Source organism: Centroberyx gerrardi, chromosome 6 (assembly GCF_048128805.1).
Source record: "Centroberyx gerrardi isolate f3 chromosome 6, fCenGer3.hap1.cur.20231027, whole genome shotgun sequence".
NCBI lineage: Eukaryota > Metazoa > Chordata > Actinopteri > Beryciformes > Berycidae > Centroberyx > Centroberyx gerrardi.
This window is the reverse complement of record NC_136002.1, coordinates 10,407,563-10,427,476: the sequence shown is the minus strand read 5'-3', so window position 1 is coordinate 10,427,476 and position 19,914 is coordinate 10,407,563. Positions and strand designations below refer to the sequence as shown.

The 19,914-nt window shown below is 41.2% G+C and overlaps 2 protein-coding genes across 4 annotated transcripts in view; one reads left to right on the top strand and one right to left on the bottom strand.

Moving 5' to 3' along the window:
- Positions 1-902: 902 nt before the first annotated feature.
- serpinh1b (serpin peptidase inhibitor, clade H (heat shock protein 47), member 1b) lies at positions 903-5,507 on the bottom strand. 2 transcript variants are annotated; one of them, XM_071909634.2, is made up of 8 exons: positions 5,409-5,507; positions 4,596-4,633; positions 3,621-3,770; positions 3,205-3,397; positions 2,762-3,032; positions 2,495-2,593; positions 2,085-2,317; positions 903-1,847 (listed from the first exon to the last, which is right to left on the bottom strand). In XM_071909634.2, exons 3-8 carry the CDS (start codon positions 3,737-3,739, stop codon positions 1,545-1,547), a joined length of 1,218 nt encoding a protein of 405 aa, XP_071765735.1. In that variant the 5' UTR covers positions 3,740-3,770; positions 4,596-4,633; positions 5,409-5,507; the 3' UTR covers positions 903-1,544. The 2 variants fall into 2 exon arrangements, with proteins under 2 accessions (XP_071765735.1, XP_078140462.1); XM_078284336.1 differs by lacking the exon at positions 4,596-4,633 and having other exon boundaries at positions 5,409-5,486.
- Positions 5,508-16,149: 10,642 nt separating this feature from the next.
- The window catches only part of gdpd5b (glycerophosphodiester phosphodiesterase domain containing 5b), a 56,482-nt gene continuing 52,717 nt past the window's right edge, over positions 16,150-19,914 (top strand). For both annotated transcript variants that reach the window (XR_011785006.2, XM_071909618.2), the window contains exon 1: positions 16,150-16,556. The gene's annotated coding sequence lies outside the window, so the exon portion shown is untranslated. The remainder of the gene's footprint in view (positions 16,557-19,914) is intronic.

The window sequence follows — 19,914 nt, the reverse complement described above, 5'->3', positions numbered from 1 at the left end:
TGTTATTATTGAGGTGTAAAGTGACACAGATTGTATGTAAATACAGCATTATGAAGTAAATAAATCCTTCATTTGTAACACCCTTGTCATTTGACTTTCCTCATAGTGTATCCTTTACAGGTTGCAACCGGAAGGTGGCGCCAAAGTCATTACCCAGAAATCATTAATGTAACAATAATCATTAATTGTATTAATTTTCCATGCAGGAAACACATAATTTTGAGGAGAGATATTCAAGATTTACAATGTTGTTGCATTCCTTTACATACGTTTTGTGATACAGTTTTGATAGCCTAGTATATGAAAATATACTATGCTGCTGTATATAAAGTTTAATAAGTCAAATAATGCTCAGACTAGATGAAAGATTTCTTTACCTTTTGATTTTGATTCTTTTGTTAACTTAATATTGATTTTAAAAGAGCTATAATTTTTTTTTTTCCAGCTTTACTTCTTTGCTGAGCTGGAGTAGGAGATTCAGTTCCCACTCTCACCATGAGAACCCTGCACTCCAGTTCCTGCACTCCAAGGTCTGGCATTCCTCTGTTTGGGACGTCCCAACTGAGCCCCCGCTGACTTCATCAATTTGAAAGACTAGAGGGGGTTGGGGAAGTCAGTCATGGAATGTTGTGGATATGTGGCTGTTGCAGATTGGTGCTGTTTTCCCCAGGGAAGAAAAAAAGGGCCGTCGTCGTTAAATCCCTGCATTCCAGACCTGGGAGGATTGTTTGACCTCCAGCCAACTGGAAAGATTGTTATCCTTTTCCTCTGAGATGTTCATTCTGTAGTGAGCCTAGTAACACACATTACACTGATACATACTCTATTGTATCCAAGTGTGTTTGGACGGTATTCAGAAACCGTTTGCATGAAAGAAATCGAACACACACAGATCCATTTGATTGTTTTTATTGAAAAAGTAACACATTATTGCATAATAACACCATTCCAACAGAATTCTTGTGGGAAAATACCAACAGCAATAAAATGGCACAGTATGACTGGCATGGTGAGCATATTTTAAGCACCAGTCATTTGTTACCTTTCCACTGCAAGCTCAGCTTGTGCAGAGGAACAATTCAGTGCAGATGGGAGGCAAAAAACTGAGTGGCATGAGGGAGTGAGTGAGACGCAAAACAAGATATTTTTTTTCTTTCTTTAAACGTTAAAGATAATGCAAGAAAACGCACATGGATCCTAGCCTAACTAATACCAGAAAATACCAGGAGGTACAAAAAAAAAAGAGAGATCATACTTAATATAAGCATGCTGTCTGCCGTGCCAACTGCCATTTGTTTATGAAAATCTCAAATAAGGCACATACTGGTGTCTCTCTGTGTTATTAAGAGAGCAAACAGCATTCATTCATACTGATACACAAGTGTTCCCTGGGAGGGTTTAACATTTCTAAAACTAGCTAAGCTCAGATATTCAGTCCACAGATCACCTATTGGAATGTGTTCTTGAGGTAACAGTCAGACCACACACACTTTTTCCTGCCATAATCTCACCTGTAACCTAACCACCGACCACAGCTCACAACATTATAGCTCATCGCGCATCTTGTCTCCATTAGGTCGGACCACCCTGCCGATGTAGAGGATGGAGTTGGTCTTGCTGTCCTTCACCAGGAAAATGAAGGGGTGATCCACGTAGAAAAGCTTGGGGTTCCTCAGCTTGTCGGTGCTGAAGATGCTGGGATCGAAAGGGTTCCCCTCCGTGTCCAGCTCCAGGGCCGAGGCGTGGAAGACGTTGGAGAGGTACAGGTCCTTCTTTCCGGAGATGTTGGACAGGTCGGCCTTGGCTTTGTCCACAGCCTCAGTCAGGCCAAGTTCAGCCAGATGTTTCTAGAAAGGTTAGAGATGGAAAAGATGGAGAATTACTCAAACGCCAAGGGCCTTGTTTGAGTTTTACCTTAGATTACATTCCATGATTTAAAAAAACATGAAGGACATAGCTTCATATCGTCATACCTTTGGACATTACTAACCCTAACCCACTGACTTTGACATCAAGAGTGTTGCAAGCACTAAAATGAGGCCACATGTCTTCCTTCCTACATAGATCAAATTATCACCATTTACCTGGAGGTTGTGGCTGACGTCCATGCTGACTTTGGGGAGGGAGATGGCCACGGCCGTCTGCTCCATCTTGCTGAGCCAGGTGTCCACCTGGGTCCTGGTCAGGAGTTTCTCCAGGCGGTCCAGCGGCTCCAGGTGGTAGGGCATGATTAGGATCATAGAGGCCTGCTTCTGGCCCAGAGGCATGTTCAGCACAAAGATACTGTTCTCTGTGTCATCGTGGAAGTCATACAGACCTGCAGAGCACAGTCAGAAGAGTTAGTATGGTGTTATCTTGTTTGCACTACGTTGAAAAGCTCATTACTGTAGATGAAAATATGGTATCTAGATGACTTCTATAGGAATGACAAGGGAACATAGGTTTGTTTGTAAAATCAGATAAATCGAGAAGTAAGAATGATGGTGACGCCCACCTGTGCGATGCATCATGGGAACTCCAACAGTGAATGAGCGGGTAACCAGGAAACCACGGTTGTCCACCATTTTCTCATGGAATTTCTCATCCCAGTGGGCTGTAATGGGCAAACGATGGAAGACTCAGTTACACATCTGTACGCACTCAAGAAACATTAATCTGTGTCAGTTACGGCTAGTGATGAACAAAGAAATCATGCTCTAACTGGTTTGAAATTTCTCTACGGTTTAACATCATTTTGTCCATTCATTTATTCTCTACTTACGCTTGAAGAACATGGCGTTGACAATCATGGCTCCGTCTGCGTTCTGCACATCCTTGGTGACCTCGGGCAGTTTGCCGCCTGTCGACTTGGCCGCCCACTCGTTGATGGAGTTCACCGCGCTCCTCTTGTCCCGGAAGTTGACCTTCGAATGGTCGTAGTTGTAGTGCTTCTTGCTGCTCTTCACAAAGGCATCGGCGAAGGAGACGGAGCTGGGGCCATAGAGGCGGTTGCTGATCTTCCAGGTAGTGTTCCGTTTTTTGGCATCGCTGACCTGGAAGTGTGCAACGTACAGACTGTGACAATGTGGAAAGTATTGAGAGTCTAGTAGGAGGGTTAGGGTTAGGTCTGTAAATTGGTAACCCGTAACTCTTCGCGCCTCATCTGGCGACTAGGTTAGGGGTTGAAAATGCATTCTCTCATAGATTGTATTTTATGGCACTTACCTCAGACAGCAGCTCGGACAGGCCTGCGTGCAGATGCTCGTCTTTCAGGTTGTCGGCACTGAGGACAGTTTTGACCTGGGAGGCGGTGGAGGCTTTCCCACCAAGAGCCACCATGCCCAGAGAGGAGGCCACCACCACAGGGGAAATGAGGATGTTGTCTGTGCCTTTCTCCTTCGCCATGTTGTGGTAGAGGCTGAGGCAAAATCAGAAGAAGAATGATTTGCTAAGCATTCCAACATAAGAGAGGAATTTGATCTGTTGGTGAAGAAGATTAACAAGATTTTGTACAAGCAAAAAACATGGATTTCAAAGAGACTAGCATCAGGAATCTCTATGTTACAATGTCACAGTATTCCACCACCATAATATACAGTTCAGTATTCTCACATAATGAATATGACAGTAACATATCAGACCTGAAAGCAAGGTTGGCGCTGTTCTTGGCCAGCGTGGCCGCATGGCTGCTCAGCTTCTTGTCCTCTGCAGAGGCCACAAGGGCCAGCAGACACAGAGCTGCAACGTTAGTCACCCACATCCTGTCTGTCTCCAAAAGCAGCTAGAACAGCCTGCAAGAAAGAACAATAGTGACAGATGATGTTAATGATACTTATCCAGTGTTGGTTTTGTAAAAAAACAAAAAAAAATGTATGTAATGAGTGTAAGTGGAGAAGCGCATCTTAGAACATCTTGTTAGAGTGAAGTTGTGGAATGGATAGATGTTGTGAGCTACATTATTTCAATCATTTCTCCTCGTTTAGCAAAAAGAAAATGTCAACACAGATTGTGGTTGGATTCCTGAAGCGGGCAGCAGCAGGACAGGGTCGGCTGAGCCCACAGTGGAGCTGCGGAAAGTTTTAGGCAGCCATGTTTCTCGCCACGTCAGCAGCTGAGGCCCAGCTGTGCTGCTGCAGCTGCCGTCCACTCAGTGAAGCTCTGTGCTGACTTGTGGTTGAAATACGACACCCCTCTCTGTTCTGTAAACTCTTGCACGTCTGCATTTTGTGAGACTTTGATTAAGCCAAGAGAATCGTTTGGTTATTAGAAAACAAAAGCTATTGCGTTCTTTTTTACTGTGTTTAGACTTGGAGTTGCAGTCTTTGCTACTTTTAAGGATTACTTTGTAACGGTTCGAAGCTGCTCCAAGGCATCCTTTTTCCAAGTGACGGGCGTGTGTCAGCAGGCGATAGCTGAATCACCCATCACTTGTTCAAACAAAGGACCAAATGCTTAGCCTGAGGCTGTATTTAGCCAGCCGCACTGGCATCTCTGAATCCTCTGCTCTTGTTATCTCATTCTGAATGTAGAGAGTTTCAGGATTTGTTGTCTGCATCTCTGTCAATATCAGTATATTTGTGATTCTGCAGTACCGACTTTGCATCATGTTTGTATACCTTCAAAAGTTTTCATACTGATGTCTGCGATTTTCATTCTGAAAGACAAGAGGTGCATGTGGTAATCTCCATAGAGCAGGCAGTAAAACATTATTCAGGCTCTTATGGAAACACATACACTTTTATTCAACGTCCACGCTTTCTCCATTTTCCATCCTATCTCCCACTTTTCAGCCTTTAACCTTTCACAGCTAAAACGTTTCATATTAGTTGTTACACTCATGTAAGTTACTCATCATGCAGTCACAAGCAGACACATACACTTTTTTCATTGGCTGTGTGTGACCCAGAAAAAAAACTTTCATCCAATCAGCTGTGCCACAGTAGAGCAGCACCGACATTCCAGACGATGGATTTGAACCTCCCACCACTCCCAAAGTGATGAACGGAAAGTTAATCAATAAAGCCAGACTGGGTGGATATATATATACAGTATTTTCATCAGATTAACTCCCATTCCTGTGAATATGATTAGAAATGCACATTAATAGATATGCATGATTTTTATAGATAAAAAAGGAGTGACATGCAACAGGCACAAAGATTTAGCATCATCATGCTTGGATAAGTTGCATGAAAACATTAAGCTCTACCAACTATTCTAATTTCCTCCCTTTTCCTTTTTTCACTGAATTGTAATATTCTGTTAAATATGCATTTCAAAAGCCTGAGAGATGACCGACATTTCAAAGTGGTTAAAATGGGAAAATGCTGCACTGTTCCTTTAAACCATGAAAACAAAGCACCCCTTTCACCCACTGCATTCCTTCCTGAAAACAAAGCCGTATCTCCATTTATCTCCCCAATCCTTACCTGGCACAGATTCACAGGGTTTCTTCTCTGAGTTGTGTGTCTCGAAGAGTAGCTTGTAACTGTTCCACTCTGCCGCTCTATTTATCCTTCTGGAAGAGAAACTTCTGGAAGTGGGAATGGGATATTCAAATGAGGTTGTCTGTCTTTCCCCAGGAAGCCAGGAGCTGGGACGTCCCCCTTGATCCAGGGGCTGGACTGAGTGGGGTCGGGTGACGTTAACTCCTGAGCACTGTTCTGGGATCAGTTTTATAAGTTTCCCACCAATGATTACAGTTAGAACTGAGATGAACATCTGATTCCTGGTCAGTGCCGGCTGCTGCAGTGCAGACTCAGCTCCTCAGCCTCTAGGTCCTAATGCTGCATGCTGACTCAATCTCAGACACTAGTTTCATCATGTCTACAAGATGGATAGTAAAGTGTGTTAATATCAATTGAATGATTCTTATGCATGAAAATCTGTGGAATGTCATAACAGTATTCACGACTCTTCATTTGACTGTATGTGCGTCTGTGGGACACCAATCTTTTGTGTTGAGGAGCTATCAGCAGACAAGACATCACTGTTCGCATGTAGTTCGATTGTTCTCAGAGGAAAAACAAAAGTGTTACCCTGATTGACCTCAAAACACACATTTCTCATTTTGAAGGGGATTGTGCAGACATGTAAAAGTTTCTAATTTTGGAATAGCAGCATGGGAGAAGCTGCAGGATCTCAGATCCCCCCTCCCCCCTCCTCCCTCCACCAGAGTGCCACGTCTTCCCAACTGAGCGGCTGATTGCAGGGTGGTTGAGGGATGGGGATGTTATGGAGCACATGGAGGACCAGTGTCGTAAAAACCTGCCGTGAAACAGAGCCTCCCTCCCTCGATAAAGTTTGCAAGAGCAGATCGAACAGATTTAAATAGTATTAACCTATTCAGTTTTTACTGTAACACACCAGACTGCTGTTAATGTCCGCATTATGTCAAAGTTGAACATTGTTAAGTCCTGATACTAAAACCTTTTTTAGTTCTGTCATTGTGAACACAATTCAACATAAACCCTGTGAAATATTTGTCTTATTTTACTTATTCAAATTATTAAAAAAGACATTTTATACTGATGCAAAATATTCCAGCCCCAGGAATTCTTTTGGTGCTATTTCCTTCCTGACAAAACAAGGGAAGTACATACAGTGCAAAGGGACAATGCAAGACATGTGACAGACAATTGACTATACATATCACTCTACATTTAACATTTCATATTCAATAATGAAATGCATTTGAGCAGATTATAACTTGTTCTTTTAATAAACAACTAATACTGCACTGTATGTCTGACACAAGCTAATTTCCAGCCAGAAGGATTCCTTCACTACCTTAATCCCCAAATTCCTCCTCCTTTTGCCTTTTTGCAGCCCTACCATAAATTGTCCTGACATGCCAGCTGATGAGTGACTTGCCTTTCATTGTCTTGCGGGGGGGGGGGGGGGGGGGGGGCACCAGAAGTTTCTACACACAGAGAAGTTTAGAGAAGTCTTGAGGGAAACCCCCAAACCCTACTGCCATAGCCAAGCAGCAGTCACCCGGATCTAAGAGCAGTATTTAGGAAGGTTTTCATTAAACTAGATGTAGACGCTGATTTAGATTCAAATGTCTTTGACTGAGATTTTGGGAACAGTGAGCCTATACCTAAGTGCTTCTACTTAATGAGGCTTAATACAGGTTCGGGCACCAGCCCTTCAGGGTGTGTTTGTCATTCTGAAAAAGCTGCAGCTGCAGTAAACACTGAAATTCCTCAACACCTGCAGAGTGAGGGCTACTGCTGGGTCAAGCAAGCCTGGTCAAATCTCCCCAATAGACATAATCTCCATACAAATAGCCTTCTTTTTACTCTCCATGAAGGCCTAAAACACTCACACAGAGGAAAAACATTGGAAGAAAAGGAGGCTCCTAGGACCAAGGAATAAAAAAAGAAACAAAGAGACCATACTTATAGATGTAAGGGGATCTTTTACTGAAATATCTGTATAACAGCACTACAATACAATAACAATATCTCAAGGCAAATTCATGATTCTGATATATTGTGTTATATATGTGTGCTAATACTTCAGTAAAAGCAAAATTGCATTTGCAACAATGATTTGTTTTATTTTTGCTAATACATGTTCACACATTAATTCTTTGTTTTCTCTCAGGAAGTATGAGGGACCTAAGAGACGAGCGCTGTGTGTGACACATTTCTGCTGTTCCATTCTCAATACCCTCTCTATATTGTCCTCATACACAGCAATGGTGTGTGTCTGAGGTAAAGAAGCTTCTAGCATCTTGCTGAATCACTACCAAAAAGCTTAAACAATACATTCATCTCTAAGATTATGAATATGAATATGGTAGTGTAGGATGTAACAGCTAGACACAATGCTGAATATTGCATCAGGAGTATCTGCAATCATCAACTGACTGAAAAATATAAGATTGTCAGATCGCTCTTGAAGAAAATAGAGAAATTCAAGAACCAGTCACGCCTCCATCACATTTTTCTGCACCAGAATCTGACGTAAGAGTAGAAATAACAGACTCCAGAGGGTGGAGCGACATGCGTAAATAGAGCAAAAGATTGCTATTCGCAGACAGCAGTCCAACACTCAACATCTGGATGTCATTACATTAACCTGAACTCCAGCCTCTTGGCCACTTAATTGTAACTGTACACCCAGTTGCTTAGCTCTTAGGGTTGCTAAAAGAGGATCTACCAATGAGGCAACTACCTTTGCTTCCCAGTTTTCTGCAGTACATTTCAGTTCATTTCTAATCTATACACTTGGATTTAAATGATAGTAGGTAACTTATGCCTATATGGTTGACAAAATGCTAACAATTTTACAAACTGGATCGTCAGTATTTTAGAAATATTGACTGAATAACTTAAGATAATCATTATTGTTATGACAAATTGTTGTGATTCTTTGCTATTAATCATGTTGTAATAGTATGGGTCTTTTTTTCAAATAACATATATCTCAGGTCCTAAAGTACATGACTCAAAGTTACCAAAATACAAAAGATTCCACCCTAAAGAATCTTACGTAACATGTTATGGGTATAAGTGTGTTAAAAAATCTTCTAACTTTTTTACTTTGATATCATTACTCAAGAGTAGGTGTCATATATTTCAAATGGCAGATCGTTTTGGAAGGAAACTTTGTATGTGTGGCGGCTTGTAAGACTTGTCATGCTGCCAAAAACTGCTAAAGTCTTGATTCCATGCATTGCTTTACTGAGCAAGACGCTGCACACAGAGGCTCAACTGAGAGAGAAGCTCAGATGGAAGAGCATGATGTAATGTTTCAACTCTGCTATATGATGCAACTCTCTGATGTTTTGCATCTATGAATACAGAGAGTAACTTGATCATATATGTAATATGTAATGTATATGTAAACTACTATGTGATGTAAACATGGTATTCTATTCTTTCTATTGGGTTGCATTGCTTATATGTGTGGTTATTTTAAAAATTAACTTTACTAAGTATATAAGAGAATTAGGACCACCTGCTCTTTCTATGAAATAGACTGGCTAGGTGAAATCTACTATCTGTCACTGATTTCACCTATTAAATTAACTTAATCATGAAGGGGAGGTGTAGATGAAGGTGATGATACAGGTAAAAGAGGAAAATGGATTTTGAAGACATGGATTGTCCCAAAGGGGTATTTTCTATTGTTTGATGAACTCTATCATCCAAGCCTTCAATGTTTAAATTTCTTATGAAAAAAAATAATACAAAAAAAAATCTTTGGCAGTTTTGGACTCTATTTGGACTACATTTTGATGACAAGCCTGAGAGCCAGTCAGGTCGTCCTGTTTTAACACTGAATTAAAATGCCCCCTAGTGGGAAAAGTGTCAAACTTTTCTCTCAGGCCATCAAAGTTTCTTCATAGCATTTAAAGTCTTAATTGAGGTTACATTCAGGCAAATTAATATTCAAGTTAATACTCTCTCTTTTACCTTAAGGATGGCTTTACTTTGACTTCTTTTTACTGCCAATCTTAAAACACAGACATGCTATTGCAGGCTTTGAGTTTTTTTCTTACCCTTATTTAAACAGGTAGTCCCACTGATGAAACGTCCTCTTTTTCAAAAGAGACCTGACCAAGGGAGCATCACCAATGACAAACATAAGTTACAAACAACACACAACAAATGTACATCAGCTATAAAATGCAATAAAAATTATTCTACCCATAAACCAAATCTGTGATTTTTGGGCAACCTTAAGATCTTGAATATGAATATTGAAACTCTGTAATGTGAGATATCAGAAACAGTGATTTTTAAGTGTTTGCCAGACCCTTATTCTGCCTGGCACTCTTATTGTATTGTGGGTATTTAACCACTAGATGGAGTGCAAAGCAACCAAATAAAGCCTGGGGCTGAAGTTTTTCACCACTATAGAGCATCTTTAAAGAGAAAACTGATCTAAAACAGAATCCAGATTTGTTTTCCTGTGATCTTGGACGGTTCAGTCTTGATTTATGAGGACAAACATGAACAAACATCATAAAGCTACAAGAGAGCAGAGTCTGTCTCAATGACATTTTAAAGAGAAAACTCTTGGAGCTGCTCTGTTGACAGTAAATGACACATCCAACTTTGTAGACACAGTGACAATCACCTGAGTCATGTTAAGGGGTTAGCAGCACACTTCTTTGCGTCATGTTTGCGCTGCAGCAAAATGAAATGAATTTGGAGGTAAAAGCTTAAGCAAACATTCAAGAACTCCAGAAATTCAGTCTCCAGTCTGTTGTCAATGGAGCAGCTGAAGCTTTTGTTTCTCACTGACATCAGAGAGAGCAGCCTTTCCTCTCTGCTCTCTAGCTGTGGGAGTGTTGTCAGAAATATTGAATAAACTGTCTAACATCACAGGAGTAATTTCCATATCTTACTGAGCGGCTCGGACCACGGTGTTAACTCCCGGCAGCCTGTCAGCATGAGCTTGCTCCTGGAGGGACGATGAGTTGCGCTCAAGCTGCTCCTGCAGATCTGTTTAGGTAGTCACAGCAAGCTGTTGTGTTGGTGCGGGTGACAGTGCAGTCTGCCGGGCTAAGTTTGCGTCCTCATTATTTCTGCTTCTCTCCTTGTTCCCTCTGCCCCTATCCTGCTCCGTGCCCTTTCAGTCAGTATCAGTCACAAACTATCCCCCCCCCCCCAGCCTGCTGTATTACATAACACATTGCTCACACCCCACAAACCCACGGGCCACCACCTGCAGAGGAGACCCCTGCCAGCCGTCCTGCCCTTCCTGTCTGTGGATGCTGTTTGGCATTTTTAGAGGGGCGGAGTTCAAAACAAAGCTCACCAGCTGGAGCCGCTGAGTAATGCCAACCTGGGGAGGGGGGAGAAGGGGGGAGAAGGGGGGGAGGGGGTGCTGGGAGAGGCATATCAAACAGGGAAATGCCACAGGAAATCATCCTCAGAGGAACGCTTTGCTTTCTTCCCCTCCCATAGATGCACATGGAGAGGCGACGCTAAGGTGTGTGTGTGGGTGGGAGGGCGGTGCACTAAATCTACACCTCTGTTTTATTGGCCTACTGTGATGCTAAATGGTAAGAGCGAGGTTAGGCGCCCAGGTGGCCGGTGTGGGGAACCCAGCTCCTTCCTGTTTGTTTAAAATGGGGATGAATCCAGTCACCTGCACAGTGTTTAGTATTCATTGGATTTCAATTATTCATTTTGCCATTATTTCCCTGTGTGGTTCATTCTTTCCACTAACTCAGAATTCAAAAGCACAAATGCAAAAACGAGTGGGAGGACAAGGAGAGTATCTTTCGAATATCTTTCAGTGTTATTATGATGTTCAGTTATTTTTAGGAGCAGTTTTTACTGCACACTGATGCAAGCAATTTTAACACAGGCTCAAGCTGGATCACTTGTCCTGCGCTTCTCTGGTCTCAGACCCCAGTGCTGGCCTGATTTAAGAACACACACACACACACACACACACACACACACACACCCTGTCAAACTATTCATTTCCATCAGAATGATGCAAATTTATTGGCAGCATCACAGCAGTGCCCGTTTCCTTGGTGATCAATCTGTTGGTGATCAACAGTTATCCCTTTCTCCACTTGACACCAGAATGTGCTTGAAGCTGTTGAAGCTAACTAGTTCAATAGAACCGATCTGAAAAAGGTTGAAAACTGAAACACTGAAAACAAACAGCACTGATGATTCTGTGAATCTGTACTTTTTCACAACTCTGCATTTGCTGAATCTGTTGGTGTGTGATTTCACACACCTGAGACCTCCCGACAAGCTGCCACACAGTATTCACAAGTACAATAAATATATAGAGGAATTTGTCTGTGTAGCCTTGGTGCAGAGACATGTTGAAAACCTACTTACATAATGACATAAAAATCGTGAAGTTAACTCTGAAAGTGTTGATAAGTGTAGGCCCATACAGTATGTACAATAGTGTATATAATATAATATAATATAATATAATATAATATAATATAATATAATATAATATGATATAATATAATATAATATAATGCTTAATACTGGAACATTTTCTGTCAAGGACAATGGGACCTCACACTGCAAGAGACACAATAAACAGTGAACTAAACATGTTGCCCTTGATTTATACTGTCCATTCATTATTCAATATCTACAATATGTGATTATGTAATCCTAATGCACTTTTATGGGTGCGGTTGAGTGAAAGCAACAATGGGATGTGGACCATTCAACCATTCAACCATTCAGGCCCAAAGGCTTCCCCAGCCTTTGGGTCAAAATGGGATCCCAAGACAAATATCTAAAATGAGTGTGATTAAATCTGCCGGTTTGAAAAACAAAACAAATAAATAAATAACAAAACAAAAAAAAACATGTTGCTGTTTGTTTCATTCACTTACTGCACTGTACACCATTTATATTCCATACAGGAGAAGTCGATGGACAGATGAATACTGAAATGGGTCAATCATGAGGTCATTTGGTTGTTTGTCACTGCTTACATTGCACAAGCTGTCTTGTGATTATGACTGCAGACTGTGTTCTTGTGACAAAAATCAATAAATCGGTTGTGTTTGATGAGTTGTCTTGTCAATATGGTTGAAGGTGACAAAGTCTGGCCCTGGAAACTCTCCAAGGTTGATTACTTGTGATTTTGTCTGATGGATTAATCAAACTTATTTGAATAGCATGTACCATATAAGATAAGATAGCACTTTATTAATCCCCTTGGGGAAATTCAGGAATGTGCAATGATCTTGAATGATATTCAGAAGAAGGTCTCACTACTGTACAGTACTGATGCGAGCAAACTGAAGCTCTCTGGCCATGAATTGTACAGTACTGTACAGTATTGTACAGTACTGTACAGTATTGTACGATACAGTCCAATCTGGGTTTTTTCTTACTTTGCTTTTCACTGAACGTACCTGTTATACTGCCCTTCTGCCTTTCCATAAGGGACCGAGAAACACAGATTGGTTTGATTGAAATAAGGCTGTGTGTGTGTGTGTGTGTGTGTGTGTGTGTGTGTGTGTGTGTGAAATAACCAAACAAACACCAGACACGCCAGTTGGGTACAATGACAGTGGGCTTCAATCTCTGCCATTCATTAATAGGATTGCTGCCTTGCAGTAACCAAGACTGCATTTTGTTCAATATCTCTCATTGTCTGCTGTTAGGTAGGCCTTTAGCTACCATGATCTATGAAAGCATGCGTGTGTGTGTGTGTGTGTGTGTGTGTGTGTGTGTGTGTGTGAGAGAGAAAAAAAAAAAAGAGAGAGAGAGAGAGAGAGAGAGAGAGAATGTATTTATTTGTTCATTTGGTGTGACATAAACCAAGAGGCTGTGCTTTACATTGTAACAAGTTTTCTTTTATAAAACGTCAATAGCACAACATTGTATTAAACAAGAAAGTGTTCAATATTTGATCTTCAATCGATAATACATGCTAATAATAGTTAGCCTCAATTTTATTCTTTCTCCCAAGCAATATAGTTCTTGAACAGCAAACTATAATCTCACAGGTGACGTGCATATCAGTTAATTTCATTATTCACGTTAACCAAAAATCACCGCTCATAGCTACCACAATGTGTCGCTTAGCAACCTTATTTACTACTGTTCAGGTAGGCCTACTATATTGCTATGCTAAAATGTAATGATTAACAATTAAGTTGTTTTATTGCACTGTGTGTTTCATAAAATCAAATAAAGGCATGATTTATTTTAGAACAGCTAGGCCTAGGTGTCATGTGGCACGGCCTCGTGACAACCCTTTTACAACGATAATAGAACGCGATTCAGTCACTCAGAACTGATGACCGGGACTGTCCACTGTATGATGTAGTAATAGACTGGGGACATTTTTAATAAATTGGTGGATATTTAAAATGAAGCTCTCTGGCCATGAATTGTATGTGGATAATGCTGCGTTCAAGTCATAGCAGGGAATCCACCGATGTCAGCAGTCCAGGGTAGGCTAATGTTATTATGATGTTCAGTTATTTTTAGGAGCAGTTTTTACTGCACACTGATGCAAGCAATTTTAACACAGGCTCAAGCTGGATCACTTGTCCTGCGCGTCTCTGGTCTCAGACCCCAGTGCTGGCCTGATTTAAGAACACACACACACACACACACACACACACACACACACACACACACACACACACACACACCTGTCAAACTATTCATTTCCATCAGAATGATGCAAATTTATTGGCAGCATCACAGCAGTGCCCGTTTCCTTGGTGATCAATCTGTTGGTGATCAACAGTTATCCCTTTCTCCACTTGACACCAGAATGTGCTTGAAGCTGTTGAAGCTAACTAGTTCAATAGAACCGATCTGAAAAAGGTTGAAAACTGAAACACTGAAAACAAACAGCACTGATGATTCTGTGAATCTGTACTTTTTCACAACTCTGCATTTGCTGAATCTGTTGGTGTGTGATTTCACACACCTGAGACCTCCCGACAAGCTGCCACACAGTATTCACAAGTACAATAAATATATAGAGGAATTTGTCTGTGTAGCCTTGGTGCAGAGACATGTTGAAAACCTACTTACATAATGACATAAAAATCGTGAAGTTAACTCTGAAAGTGTTGATAAGTGTAGGCCCATACAGTATGTACAATAGTGTATATAATATAATATAATATAATATAATATAATATAATATAATATAATATAATATGATATAATATAATATAATATAATGCTTAATACTGGAACATTTTCTGTCAAGGACAATGGGACCTCACACTGCAAGAGACACAATAAACAGTGAACTAAACATGTTGCCCTTGATTTATACTGTCCATTCATTATTCAATATCTACAATATGTGATTATGTAATCCTAATGCACTTTTATGGGTGCGGTTGAGTGAAAGCAACAATGGGATGTGGACCATTCAACCATTCAACCATTCAGGCCCAAAGGCTTCCCCAGCCTTTGGGTCAAAATGGGATCCCAAGACAAATATCTAAAATGAGTGTGATTAAATCTGCCGGTTTGAAAAACAAAACAAATAAATAAATAACAAAACAATATTTAAAATGAAGCTCTCTGGCCATGAATTGTATGTGGATAATGCTGCGTTCAAGTCATAGCAGGGAATCCACCGATGTCAGCAGTCCAGGGTAGGCTAATACAAATCAAAATATCAGTTATATTCACATTACGATATTCACACTAATCACCATTTTAAATTCACAAATACAAATTATTTTGGATGTGGGCGTTCCGAGTTAAGGAGGGAATCAACACTAAATCACGTTTTCTGAGCTGAAAAGGTGGTTGAATGGCTTCTATATAGCCTACTGTAGAGAATAGCATTAATTCTGTAGGCTACTTAATTTCAACCGTTTTCAATCCATTGCTTTGAGATTTGCGCACAAGAAGTGTCTATACGCACATACAAACCATGCACACACATGAAGTGACCAGTAATCTATATAGCTGATTCAGGCCAACATGTCTTTACATTTGCTGTTTGGGTAGGATTGAGCCTTACTGCGCGCTATGCGCAAGGCGTCGATTCATGACACTTAATTTAGCCTAAAATAGATGAAAACTACGAGATCAAGTTTAGACTCATTTAGGTTTGAGGTATGGTAAATGCATCACCTTGCTATAGGCTACCCAACTGACGCCCATGGCTGTGCGTAAAGTTGGCTACATGTGCCATTGCGTCAAGTTAGACAGCCACTTATCACAATGAAATAGCTCACATTCAATCAACAGCTGCAGAAGATATGGATTTTTTCACTCCAGTTGTCTACTATTTCAACATCATCACCATTAATAGGCCTATTATTGATTTAAAATACGTTCTTGCATTTTGTAGACCATCAAATCCAAGTGGAAAACACAGTTAAAAGAATCACTGACTGTACTGTTGATTATATTCTTTTTTTTTTTTTACGCGACCTCAGAACCCACACAGAAAGTCACAGTCACGCGCCCCAGTTCCGTCTCGCACTAGAACCCACTCTTTCGCCTCGCTGCAGCTACACTGAAAACAGTGTGCTTTAACGAAATCTCATCCCGGTCTTTCCGCTCCTTCCGACATTACCTGAACGCATCACAGGAGTAAAGTCAGCTGGTGACGCTCTCTCACTGTACGAGAGGGCAGCAGATAAAGACTCAACTCCTCCCACTAGTCAGTCCATTGAATTACTAGCCCAGTGTCCGCCGCAGCTCACGGAGACAAGGCACGCTTTACCGAAAGAGAGAGAGAGAAAGAGAGAGAGAGAGAGAGAGAGGACACAAACCCCGGAGTACTTACTGAAAACATGAGACGGGACTATTAGACCAAAGCCGCAGCCCTTCAGGACTTTACACCGCTCACTTCGCATCGGTCCCGTCCTTTACTCACCCCGCTGCTTCCCGCGGAGCACAGGACGCCTTTTTCTCTTTTGTTTTCGGTGTTAACTTCGGCTATCTCTGTCAACATTTGCCGGCCACCCACCTTCCTACCTTTGACACGGACTGTCCCCATTTGTCACTGGGGGGACAGTTTGCCTGGGTGGGCTGTTGAGAAAGAAAAAAAGCCTCAACTTTACTGGGGAACTTAAGCTAACTCTGACAGAAACAAAAGTGGCAGTAGCCTTCAGACAGGTGAGTGTTTTGGTTTGGCTAGCATGTTATTTCACGTTGCTATGTGAGTTTTATGATACAATTCAGAGAAAGTTATTTCTTCTTTTAGGACATTTTTCTACATAAACAAAAATGACTACAATATTCTTATAGTGTGTGTGTGAGGTTACTATTGAGTTTATCGTATGTTATATTATTTTTTGTTTTATCCCCTATGGTATCAATGACATTCCTATAATGTTCCTATAGGTATGCTGTGATATAGTATAGTACTAAAATGTATTATAGGATTTTTCTTTTTTGTAAAGGAAGTTTCCATGGTTTCATTGACAGAGGTTGAGTCATTGGGCATTGCCGGTGTTTGCCGCAGTTTTACGCCTGTCAGAGCTATTAGAAAATCATTTGTTTTTACCCATTAAAGGCTTTAGGCTCAGTACTTGTCCCATGGCTCTCTGGTGTCATGTGCGCTCAGAAATACTAGTGGAAATTCTTCTAGCAAGACAATGGACACGCCCATGATGTTGTATCCTATATGTAGGGTTTCCCTTTTGGAGGAAATTGGGATAATTCATGAATACACCTGATTTTGTTTATGTCGTGTATAACTACAACCCATGTCACATCAAAAGCAATGCCCGTGAAGCTACATATCGCCTTCGCCCCGATACAAGTTAAGCTACAGAGGCTGAATGCAGACTCCTCCACATGTACATGCATTTGTGCTTGCTCATGTGCATCACTCATGTCACTTGGATTTGCGTAATTCATAACACCACTAGATTTTCTTTTGGTTGAGGGTGAGGATTGCGGTTTGGACTAAGCCTGTTGTAGATGTCCCTGGTGACTTTAACATTTCACGAACCTATCAAGTCAGAAATTGCATGCAACCACAAACATTGGATTATTGCATTATAAGACCACAGCATTTAGGCTAGATTTAATTCATTTAGCACTTATCCAGAGGGAATTAAAATGAGGTAGGAGTTCAGTGTCTTGCTCAAGGAAACTTAAACCACTGAGAGGACACATTTGGTGTAAGTCTCTCTAACCATTAGGTCTCTCTTGCTGCCCCTTTCACACCTCCCAGTCTCTGACTACTTTGTTGTCACTTGGGTACAACATCTGGAAATAGATTCTTTAAATCGAGTCTTTTTAAACTGCTTTTTTGACTTGTTTGTGCTCCTGCTTGGTTACTGGGGCTCCTGAGGGCAGCCGGCACTGTGAGAACACATTCAGGTCATGACATTGAGTCATATTGTGTGGCACGTGAGAAAATAAATGTTACTTTGACATTCACACCGCTCAGATTTCAGCCGAGGGACTTTTTGCAAATTATATAGAGGTGGACATTTTCAGGTTAGCTGGGGGAAAAAATAGCAAGCATACACACTACTATACATTTGTTGAATTATAGAGAGAAATGCCTATGGTCTGACATTCAGAGAATTTAATGTAATGCATTAGAATAGCTTGAGTTTAGTTGGAAAGCATTTAAAACATAACCCTTGATTTCAAAATCTTACTTTTGGAGAATTAAAGGTAGATAGGAGATATGATGGGTCAAAACAGGGAGGAATTCAGTGGAATGCACCTGTGTCCACAACAGTAATCCTCTTACTGGTTACCCACTCTTTTACACACACACACACACACACACACACACACACACACACACACACGCACACACACACACACACACACACACACACACACATACACTCCCCTGAATATGGGTTCTGTTTAAGAGCTCTTAAACCATTTGTTCTTTATCCACCCTTGACTCATAGTTGCATGCATAGTTAAGGATTGCCGCAATCAACCATATCAATTCAATATAATAACCAAGTCATATCACTGGTCAGAGTTTAGTTATGCAGCTGATAAGACATGTCGTCCAGAGTTACGTTGTATAGATTGTAGCTGATCCTGCTGGCCGTTTGAGACTATTATTGATTTTGTGTCCCAGGCGTTCTGCTTTGCTCTGCCATGCGGCTCAAAATATCATTTTAGCTGAGTATATCAAGCTTTATATAACTGCTCCTAAGGGGGTAAACTGACAGAGGAATGCTCATTCTCAAAATAGTGTGCCAGATATTTGTTGTCATTATGGAAACACAATTGCACACATCTGTAAGATGTACTGTATCTACTTGTACCTGTGATAAGATCCGCTTTAAGGTACATGCGAAGCTGTGGCAGGGTGAAGAATTATCTATGTGGGAGTGGAAGACTGACTTGTAAAAAATGACTTGTTATTATTACCTGTCCTGAAGCAATGAGGTCAGTGAACGATCATGGATGATAGAGAAGTGTGAGGTAAATAAATGAGAGCCAGGGGGAAAAGGAAGAGAAGTTCTTTTCAAAAGTTAGCGGACCTGCCTCGCCTTATTTGAGCAGGAAAGATTTCCAATGCTAGTTGTCATTAATTAACCCTCGCAGGAACCTTAGAGCCATTGGCATGTTGTCTTTTGTTGGTTTTGAACTTGAGCTCTCTTCAAAGCCAAGCACCCAAAGTGGGAGGTGCAGAGTTATTATGTCAGAGCTGTGGTTCCCCTCTGAAAAAGGTAACAATACCTCCTTGACTGGATAACAAGTCTGCTTGTTTTTGTTTCATTCTTGGTTATGTTCCCACCATGTGGGGTCCACAGCCACAGATTCCAAACATTCCCTTTTGTAGATGAAAAATGTTCATTATTGTAAAATGAGAACAATCCTTTCTATGGTTTTTAATGTCTTCAGTGCCCCAGGTGTCTCTGCATCGCACTTTAGGTGAGAAACATTTGATGTTATTGTCTAGTCCTCTCTGCTTGAGGAAGGAGGCAGTTTTTCAGCTTATTTCATGATTTCAGTGTATTTCAGACATATAACACCCTTTCATTTCTAATGGGAGATTACTGTTTCCCTGCATTTTATGTGGCAATATGAAGTAATAGAAAAGACAAAGATTCAGAGGAGCAGAAAGCTTGTGGAGCGGAGAAAGCCGAGTTCACCGTGACGGCACCTGCTTGTCTGGCCCTGCCTCCCGTCCAGCCGGGCTCAGGCAGCAGCCACTTGCAGTAGAGGACAGAACTCGGTGTGATGTCAACACACACAGATGGTGGTGAAGAGCCTCGACCAGACATACAGATGGCACCTTGATACAACCTACTAGTCGTTCCGCTTTTTGCTTTCCTCCTGGCCATGAAAAACAATCAGACTGAAGCGACCGGAGTGAACTAAGGCATCGGTGAGGTCTGTTCGCCCGCACAGTACAACAATGGCTCGCACCGTGTCTCTGCATGCCACGGATGCCTTTGTCAGCTGTTTGCTTTCCAGGCCACAGTATCAGCAGCACCTATGATTAGGAGCCAACCCCAGAATTACTTTCTCCCAACCTCAC